At 41.9% G+C, this 10,163-nt stretch overlaps 1 protein-coding gene across 2 annotated transcripts in view; it reads left to right on the top strand.

Annotated features, from left to right (window-relative positions):
• The first annotated feature begins 3,738 nt into the window (after positions 1 to 3,738).
• The window catches only part of kcnd3 (potassium voltage-gated channel, Shal-related subfamily, member 3), a 127,299-nt gene continuing 120,874 nt past the window's right edge, over positions 3,739 to 10,163 (top strand). Inside the window, exons 1-3 of one of the 2 annotated variants that reach the window (XM_074644194.1) lie at positions 3,739 to 3,906; positions 4,045 to 4,147; positions 4,885 to 6,063. In XM_074644194.1, the coding sequence (XP_074500295.1) occupies positions 4,961 to 6,063 (1,103 nt within the window). In that variant the 5' untranslated portion in view covers positions 3,739 to 3,906; positions 4,045 to 4,147; positions 4,885 to 4,960. Of the gene's footprint in view, positions 3,922 to 4,044; positions 4,148 to 4,884; positions 6,064 to 10,163 lie in introns of both variants that reach the window. The other variant, XM_074644193.1, reaches the window with a different exon arrangement.

Below are 10,163 nucleotides of genomic sequence, written 5' to 3'. Positions count from 1 at the left end.
GTGTGTGTGTGTGTGTGTGTGTGTGTGTGTGTGTGTGCGCGTGTGTGTGTGTGTGTGTGTGTGTGCCTGTGTGTCTCAATAACAATCAGCAGCAATTTTTCACTTTCAAACAAGCGTGTGAGTGATTTTTAGTGTGAGTTTTATTTATTTGTGAGTAATATGGTGTGTGCAGTAGTATTAATTATCCATATTGTGCGGATGTATATCCATAATCATAATGAGATAACCACATGTGTTGCAATGTGTGTGAGCTGTGTGCCCTTACCCTATTGATATTCCAATGGACTGCACACATCGTGGGGATAGGATCCCTGTTGACTCAATTAGGGCTGCATTTTGTTCTGCAAAGCATTGAATAATGTGGGGGACAAAGACATTGACACTAGCGGAGTCTGAATATAAATGGCCGTGTACTCGCACAAATGTATTCTCCTCCCAGTTATGAGCTTTAGCATCGATGGCTGTGTCACATATTCCAGGCTTGATTGACATGTTTCAGTAAAGCACTGAAACAGTAAAACTGGATCAACTCCTGTTATGTCCATCAGAATAATATTATCTAACTCAGTGCAGTATACGAGCATGCACCACCTGCCCATAGACAATACAGTAACTTTAAAAGGCAGAGGATTGTGCAAGGCTGAGCGTTACAGATATACTTACTGTATATGCTGCACCTGCTTCTCTTCAGAGCAGACAGTGATTGGTCTGAGAGCTTTTCCACTGCTCCAAGCTTTGCTTTCATGAGTAAACGTACATGTAGAGATGATTACCAGACTCTGTAGTCACCCAGGTCCCCAGAAAAGAATGCAGACAGGAAATACCACGGCTTGTTGCTAAGACTGCCGGCTGAGATATTTTATTTTATGTCCCTTTTTATTGTAGCCTTCTGTCTGGTCAGGAAAATATCATCAGGTTTGGTGAGGTTCATGCCCTCCATTAAAGGGACAGTTTTGATGTTTTGAAGTGGGGTTGTGTGAGGTACTTATTCGTTGTCAGTGTATTACCTATAGTAGATCAACTCCTGTGTTCTGTGAAGTAAAAATACAGTTTTTTCAATGTCTGTTTGCTTTGGCGAGCGAATAGATGGATCGGCTTCAGTTCCCCGTCGGAAAGGGCTGTCTCACGGCAAGGTAAACCAGCGAAAACAGTCTAAATATAATGTACATTTAAAATGATATCAATTCTTTTTAAGTGAGCCTTTCTTTTAGGGGGCTAAAATATGTTTTGCTGCCGGCCCCATCCACAGCATTACATTGCTTTGGTTCCATGCGGTAACTCCTGTCTTTTTTCTAAGCCGCGGGCGCGCTGACCATCATCTATTGCAGGTAATACACTGATAATGGATAAGTACCTCATACAACCCCACTTCAAAACACCCAAACTATCCCTTTAATATGTTTTATGTTTAATTTACACTGTGTAGTTGAAAGGTAGCATCTCTAGAGTCTATAGAGATCCACTGGATCCCAGAGGTCTTCACAGGTCCACGTGGTTCTGATGAACAGAGATCAAGTCGGATCTGGTCATATTATACTCAGTCTAATCAGGTCGGTACAGTCTTGTTTTACTGCCACGGGGTCTCAGGTCTGTTTGTCACAATGTTTAATACACTCTGATCGTGTGGTGTATCATGATCACTTTCAAAATCAATAGCCTGTGTAGAAGATTTATGCTATTAAATGATTATTATCATATTTTGGACTTTGCTTCACCGTCTATGTCTCCCAGTTGGCTACATAATGTTTTATTGTTGGAGCAAATGCTGAAAATAGGACTTCTTATCATTCCTATTAGTCTTTGAAGCATATAAACAAATTAATTTTGGAATTAGTTTCTAGAATTTTACTTTCGTTCTTAGGACATTATTATCAAACTGCTGCTCTTTTAGACTGCAGCTGTAGCCAGTATCCGCTCTCTGTTTGGGTCTGTTCAGGTCTAATTATCCGTGGGTCTGTTCGGATCTAATGAAAATTGATTTATGGACATTGGGTTTAGGTAGGTTTCCCACTGGTACATATTGGATCAGGTCAAACATTTTGAACCTTAAGAGGGCTGACGGGGGTCCATAGTTGAGGAGGGTCCACAAAAATTCCAGGAGGAGTATTTAAAGCTGCTATGATCAATATTTTTTATATTAATGTATCAAATGACAATGTGAAAATAATGTGACAATGTGAAAGGGGTCACTTTGGGGTCACTTTGGTTTAATTATCACCAAATCTGTAGCTCCCCTCAGCTTTACAGAGCTTTATAGTGAGTTTCAGCTCATTGTTTAGCAGTCTGACCCAAAACTTTATTGTTTTGTCTCACTGCTCAAAGCATCGCTTTCGGCTGCAGTAGGTGGCTGTTTTCAGCAGAATAGCTCTAAAAACGGACTGTACTAGCACTACCTGCTCAGCACCAAACAGCAGACAGACACAGTTTAACATAGTGGAGCATTTAGCCGTTAAAAAGCCAGATATTTCCCGATGCGGAGCTAAAAGAGAGTGATTAAAGGAGTTGCATTCGCTAAATGAATGATGTTGTTTCATAACTGCTGGATGTGTAAATAAGCAATGTTTCCTAACAAGGTTGCCATATCAACTTAAAAGGTGATGATATGTTGATGTTGTGTTTATTCCCGCTGTCCCCCAAGTGGCCCAAAAAATCAGTTATTGGAGGTTTAGTTAAAGGTGCTACACTGTTAGCCCTGTAGCGGAGCTGAAGAGAGTAAAAGGCACTGGTGAGCGCGCATTGACGTCACATCTGTTGGATTTTCCCGGAAAAACTGGCCCGTATTCTTCACATTAAAAGCAGTCTATACAGGCTGACAGAGGGAACCTAGAAAGTCTGTATTTTTTTAGGTTAGGTTACAACCTGTTCACACATTGGCAATAAAAAAAAAAAACATTTTGTAAATGATATTACTATATATTTGCGCTCCCCCCCGCCCCGTTTTTATTTTCTATTAACTTATTTGTTGATTTAATTTATTATTACTCTTGTATTTTTGTATTGTCGTTTTTTTGTGTGTTTTTTTTGTTTTTTTAACTCTATTCTTTCTTTTTATCATTATTATTATTATTATTATTATTTCTTTTCTTAATTTTATTTCAATTTTGAATGTTGAAGTTGTTTTTTTCTAGTGTACTTAATGAGTCTGTCTATAAGCTCATCTACTTAAAAATTGGTTTATAAACTATAGTTATTACGAACAACCTTGAAAAAAGGGAAAGAATTAAGTATAAAAAAACAAACAAAAAAAAACAAACATTTTATATGTGTAAAACCTTACATACAGTCCCTTTAATGCTCCGGATATCACAAAGAGCACCTTTAAAGACAAAGGTGCCCGCAGGGTGATCTTGGGTTCAGGGTGCTCTTGAATGGTCGGCTACGGCCCTGCTGGGATGCATCCTGTGGATAAAACTCAGCTGGAAGCAGCCTTTGATATGTGGAAATAATAATAATGGTGCACAAACTGAATGAATTGGTTGGATGAGCTTATCCATTTATTTATTTTTTTTGCTTTGAGGAGAGGAAAACCCTTTTTGCCAATTAATTTGGAGTGACGAAGGAGGAGTGTATCATTTTCTTTTTCATTTTTTTTTTTTTTTCCTCAGCAGTGAGGAATAAATAACCCACTTTCTGTGCGCATCTCGCTCCTGAATCGAGGTTTCCCATAAATGCAGTTTTGGTCCACAATCCGCCCCCTGCGCACAGAGAGAGAGAGAGAGAGAGAGAGAGAGAGAGAGAGAGAGAGCGCTCCTCCTCCTCCTCCTCCTCCTCTTCCTCCGTCTCTTCCCACCACTCATCCAAAAAAGCCAACGTAAGACGGGTCTTCTTCACGGAGAGAACTCCTCTCATCCTCATCATCAGATCTCCTCCTCGCTTTAGAATGGAAACTGAATTAAAGCAGCTGTGGTGCGTCCGTCTCCGGTACTTTTCCGCTTCCACCTCATCATCAGCAGCAGTGTTTGTCTAAATGTCGCTCTCCTCCTCTGCGCGTAAATAACTTCTTCTTCTTCTTCTTTCCTGGTATATATTTTTTTTTCTTCCCAGGTCACGCTTTTAAAGAAATAACCCAAAACCCCGCACGACTTGTAACTAAACTGCTCTGGAAGAAAGAAGGTCGTGTTTTCTTTGGATGGAGACATTTGGATCGGTGAGTTGTACTCAGGAGGATGAAGCTGTTGCTATCAGCTGTTTTAGTTATCAACCTGTTCTTACCCGTTAACCTGCTCCTTTTTACGCGTTGGCGTTTATTTAGCAGCCAGTTTGTCATCAAGAATTGTTAAAAAAATCTGACCTGAATAATCAACTTTCATTCATTTCGAGTAAAATAAAAGATGCATCTTCTCTTCTGTAGTTGGAACTCAACAGGTTTTTGAATCTCTTGCTTGTATCTCTCTCTTAAGAAGAATAACCTTGTAAATGTGCCTCTTTATATTCAACCAAAAAATAACCTCTATAGACCATTTTATGATGCTTTAACTTTAACTCCTGAGAAGGCTGCTCCTCAACTGTAACCCAATAGAGGGGATCTGAGAAATAGCCTTAAAGTAATTATGGGGAAGATGATGCTTAGTGGAAATTGCAGTCACTGTAATCTCATTAAAGCTTACTATATCAAATATAAATGTTCTTTATATTATATGCACTGTAGATGTTCTCACCTTTAGTGTGATGTTCAATTTGATTTCCATTATTTTTTGCTGTCTCAGCTAGACTGACATTTAGGATATGAGTTGTATTGTTATTTTTTTACTGGCTCACTTTTTTTCACTAGATCTTCTTCTTCCCACATCTGTAACATTAATTGATCTTAAATTCCTCATCATTTGCTCTCCTGTAATGACTAAAACAGCCCTCCCCCACTCTCTTGCTCTCTTCCCGTTATAGATGGTGAATGAGCTGAAGTCAAGCTGGTTGTGAAGGTGCTGGACTTGTTCCCCCTACACCCCTAGCTGGACACAGCATGGCGGCGGGAGTAGCGGCATGGCTTCCCTTCGCCCGGGCGGCGGCCATCGGCTGGATGCCCGTGGCCAATTTGCCCATGCCAGTGGCGCCCCCTGAGAAGAACAAGCGTTCGGATGAGATGATCATTCTTAATGTCAGTGGACGGCGCTTCGAGACCTGGAGGAACACGCTGGACCGCTATCCAGACACCCTGCTGGGGAGCTCGGAGAAGGAGTTCTTCTACAACGAGGAGACCAAAGAGTACTTCTTCGACCGGGACCCCGACGTGTTCCGCAGCGTGCTCAACTTCTACCGCACGGGCAAGCTCCACTTTCCACGCTACGAGTGCATCTCCTCCTACGACGAGGAGCTGGCGTTCTTCGGCATCATCTCGGAGATCATCGGTGACTGCTGCTACGAAGAGTACAAGGACAGGAAGAGGGAGAACGCAGAGCGCCTGCAGGATGACCAGGAGGACAACAAGGACGCTAAGCTGCCCAACATGACCTGCAGGGAGACCATGTGGCGGGCTTTCGAGAACCCCCATACTTCCACCATGGCTCTTGTCTTTTACTACGTCACTGGCTTCTTCATCGCCATCTCCGTCATCACCAACGTGGTGGAGACGGTGCCCTGCGGCACGTCGCCCAACCAGAAGGAGGTGCCATGCGGTGAGCGCTACACCGTGGCCTTTTTCTGCATGGACACGGCCTGCGTCATGATCTTCACCGTGGAGTACCTGATGCGCTTGTACGCCGCGCCCAACCGCTACCGCTTCATGCGATCCGTCATGAGCATCATCGACGTGGTGGCCATCTTGCCCTACTACATCGGCCTGGTGATGACTGACAACGAGGACGTGAGCGGCGCCTTCGTGACACTGCGCGTTTTCCGCGTGTTCCGCATTTTTAAGTTCTCCCGCCACTCGCAGGGCCTGCGCATCCTGGGCTACACGCTGAAGAGCTGTGCCTCGGAGCTGGGCTTCCTGCTCTTCTCCCTCACTATGGCCATAATTATCTTTGCTACCGTCATGTTCTACGCAGAGAAGGGTTCAAGCTCCAGCAAATTCACCAGCATCCCAGCCTCCTTCTGGTACACCATCGTTACTATGACAACGCTCGGGTAAGAGCAGAGCAGACACCTCTTTTATCTGGTTGCGAGAGCTGTGTGTGTGTGCATGTGTGTATTTGCAGTTGGGTCTGCTATGTGTGAGTAAATGTTTGATTATGATTCGACTTGAAATCTGTGTCTGACTGCGTGGCCCAAAAACCTACAACTGCTTCAGAAGTCAGTGCCGCCCTTTCCAAGACATACTTTACAAACTTTATGCATAATGATAAGAGACTACAGAGAAATTGCACTTTAGAGTAGTCTGTGTTTTTTTTAACTGACAGCGGCCTTCGAGATGTTCTCTCCCAGTAACGGCGGTGCCAATGCTTGCCCTTTATACATCACCGATAAGAGGGAGAGAGAGACGTAGGAAAGGGGAAAGTTGAAAGCATTTTAGTTAAACTAAAAACGTTGGATAGGAAATAGAGAAACATATAGTACCATTACTTTCCTCTCCAACGTGCCCTGTGGTTAGCAGAAATGCTCTTTCAGTTTAGGATGTAATTGAAACAGTGACTTTGCATTCTCCTCCTTCACTCACTCTTTGTTACACAAGTACTGTAGTTGCTGGCCTTGAAGATTGAGAGTCTCTTGGTACAAAGGCTCTGATGCAGAATATCAAAATGCTCTCCATTTCAGTGTTTACCCTTTTGACTGGTGTTGGGTGGCGGATGGGCTGGGTGGGGGGGTTAACCCAATTACACTCAATCCATCACCCACCACTACACCAAATTGCGTTCTGAAATCTTTAAATATTCATTAGTTACTTTTCAACATCCACATTGATCCACCGTCACTTTTAAAGCTGGTTCACCTGTAACTCCTGTTATTTCCTTCTTCCAAAACAGTTGAGTTTTAATTGAAACATTATGACTGATGCGTTAATTGCATGCCAAATTAATCAGAGGACACAAGACCGAATAGAGTGCTATAGGAATGAGTCCTAAAACCCGGAAATTAGTTAGCATTTTAGCACTTCCGGTTCCTTCGTCTGGAAGTCAATGGGTTTTTTGAATGGGTTTTTAGTTAGAAGCCTGAAATAAGATCTGTGGTTAACACAAGTTTAAGAGAATTTAACGTTTTGTTCTATGACATAAAATGCATCAATAAATATCCAACTTGTGAATTTTGAAGCCTTTATGTGTCTTTAAAAAGGCGGTTGCTAAGAAGTGGCTAAATGAGACTACTAAACGTCATCATGCCGACTCGTCCATCTTTACAGCCTTGTGTATACTCGCGCTCATGCGACCGTGGTGTAGATCGTCTGTAGCTTAACGTTAGCTTTTTACTTTTGGTGATTGCATTTACACTTCAAAAATCATAAAAGTGGTGTTCATTTGTGAAAATTATCTTACTGAAGAAAACGTGGAAGTTTCATAAACGTGTGTTTGCCACAGAGTTTACTTTCTGCAGTAATCCCACACCCTATGGAAAAATCTCATTGGCTTTTTGTCGAGGGAACCAGGGTGATGCTAACTTCCTGGTTGGCCTACAAAAATACGTCATCCCTGGAACACTCTATTGCCTCCTAAGTTACCATATGACCTGTTGCTGACGAGCAATGCAGCATTTAAAAGGGCTATTTTTTTAAACAGAGTCCGGTACAGTGCTCACTCCACATAAAATGCACTTGTGCTACATTACATAACTTCCAGAAAACTTCGCTGAGAACAATGAAGGTAAAACAGTATCACCGATCTGTTTTAACCAGATATTATCCGGTCTAGCTCATCTGAAAACAGAAAAAGCACGTTGGCATGTCGTTCACTACGAGTCTGTTTGTGGCTACCGACAACATGACATTTTAGCTTAGTTCTGCAGAATGAATACAGGGGAAACACTGCATTTTAATAGACGAGTGAGTGGTTCAGTTTATTGCGTTTGGGCAACAGACAGAGATAATTATCGGGATTAACACAGTTTTTAAAGGCATACATGTTTTCAATATTGACTGAATGTCTGTAGCCCAGGGCTGTTGTTATTGTTTGTATCTACAATGTCATGAATCGGCTTTGATCGCGTTTTACAAGATGAAAACGAGGAGCATCTTGATGCATTCATTTGTTTTGTCAACCTGTTTTTCTTTCATTTTATGTCATCATATATTTCCACCAGTCGGAACCACACATACATCATTAATTTAAGACACACACAGTCCTCTGATGCGGCACTATTAGGCCTAATGGTAATGTGTTTCATGAACGTCCCCTGTTGTGGATGTGTGAGTCAGACTGAGAGGCTGACAAATTGCAGCATCCTGCTAAATGTCAGAGTCATGGAGGCCATAAATGGCTCTGAGCTCATTGCTGTGACACACTTGGCACCCTGTCATTGTACCCCGCCATTCACAACCTGCCCAGAAGATCTGGTGTTGAGCAGATGTTTGATTATGGATCGGTTGTTTGGTGTTTGTGGACAGATGATTAGCAACTGAACTGTGGGAAAAAGCATTCTCTGCTCTGTTGTCTGTTAATTTTGTGAGCATGCAGCAGCTCGCTTTGCTAGCCCCGTAGTTTCTCTGTGAGACCTGAGATGCTAAACCGGACTCCTGTCGCGTTTACAGTAGGCTTGTGTGTGTGCATGTATCTGTCTGTGTATTACAGTAAGAGGGGGGTAGTTGTTGAGCTTGGCCTCATCAATAAAGCAGGGGCCAGAAGTGGGTGTCAGAGTGACTAATGATGTTGCCCACTGCATCTGCTGACTAATGTAAACCTGCCTGACATTCTGATCTCTGCTCTCGCTTTACGTCATAAACACACACACTATAACCTTACACACACAGAGACTATATTTGGCTTTGTTCATGCATAAAGGCATAAAAAAAATATTGCTGTGTGTTGACATTTGATTGCATGTTAAAAGGCCACGTATGAGGCTTTTCCTTGAGATGGCTTGGAGTGAATGTTTTTTCAGATTTGCAAGTACCATGTTATTTAGGGCTGGGACGACACAACTATCTCCCGATTTGATACTTCACGATACTTGGGTGGAGATTCGATATGTATTGTGATTTTTAATTATTACAATTTTTAAGTATTGCGATTCGATATTACGATTGATTGCGATTTTTGGTAACTTTTTTTAACACTAGATGATGGGGAAAACGTTTAATCACACTCTTCTAGGGACTTTTACTTTGGAAAATATCTAAATTGATACAGTAAAATGTTTGATTTTCAGCATGTATGTAGTCAGAGATGTCCTGAAGTCAAATATATATTAGTCATTGTCAGGAATTATTTATAATTTTTTTTTCCTGCAACCCAAAAATCAAAGAATAAAGACATTTCCCTCACAAATTAGTGGTATTTTCTTTTAATTTATGAGGGACATGTAATGTTTTATACTTCTGGTGAATATAATCTTATTAATCTTATTTCCATAAATGTACTTTGGATATACAGTTAACACCTTATTTTGAAAACCGGACATAGTATACTTCTGCTAACTTCGCCAAGTCCTTCTCTAGCTCTCCCCGTTAGCTCCGTTCTCTTTATACATCCATGGTCAGCTCCATCAGGGCCGTTTGACTGCATTTAACATAAATGCCAGTATATGGGTGCTCTACAGTTGTATCGTCTGCCGATTTGACCACAGAGATGAGAGTGACGGCTGGCTTGAAAAATCGCGATACACAGGTGAATCTATTTTTTCCCCCACCCCTAATGTTTGTTTGACATTTTTCCGCTCTTTCCTTCTCTAACTCGCACTAGATATCTTGACTGTCTGCTGTGCAGCAATTTCTACTCATTTGACTAAATAAAATGAAAGCCGGTTCCCAGAGACAATGTTTTCCTTGACTTCTTGTCTTCCTGTCTAGGTGCCTCAGGGTTTAGTGCTGCGCTGTTGAGAGTGCGTTCAGCTTTGTTCTCCTGGTGGAGACACTCATATCATCTGCACTCTCATATTTAATTTACTGCTAACTTGTGAGCTTTAGCCCTGGTGTTTGTGCTGCACTGTGATTTTTTTTGTGTGTGTGTGTGTGTGTGTGTGTGTGTGTGTATATCAGATTGTGTGTTTACATGCACACACATGTGCTCATTATAGCACCAAGCAGCAACAAAGGTACCCTATCTGTGCCACATACATGCTGCCTCGCCCACTGTGGCTTT

Source organism: Sebastes fasciatus, chromosome 8 (assembly GCF_043250625.1).
Source record: "Sebastes fasciatus isolate fSebFas1 chromosome 8, fSebFas1.pri, whole genome shotgun sequence".
Taxonomy (NCBI): Eukaryota; Metazoa; Chordata; class Actinopteri; order Perciformes; family Sebastidae; genus Sebastes; species Sebastes fasciatus.
The sequence above is the reverse complement of the archived record's forward strand: the minus strand, read 5'-3'. Positions and strand labels throughout refer to the sequence as shown.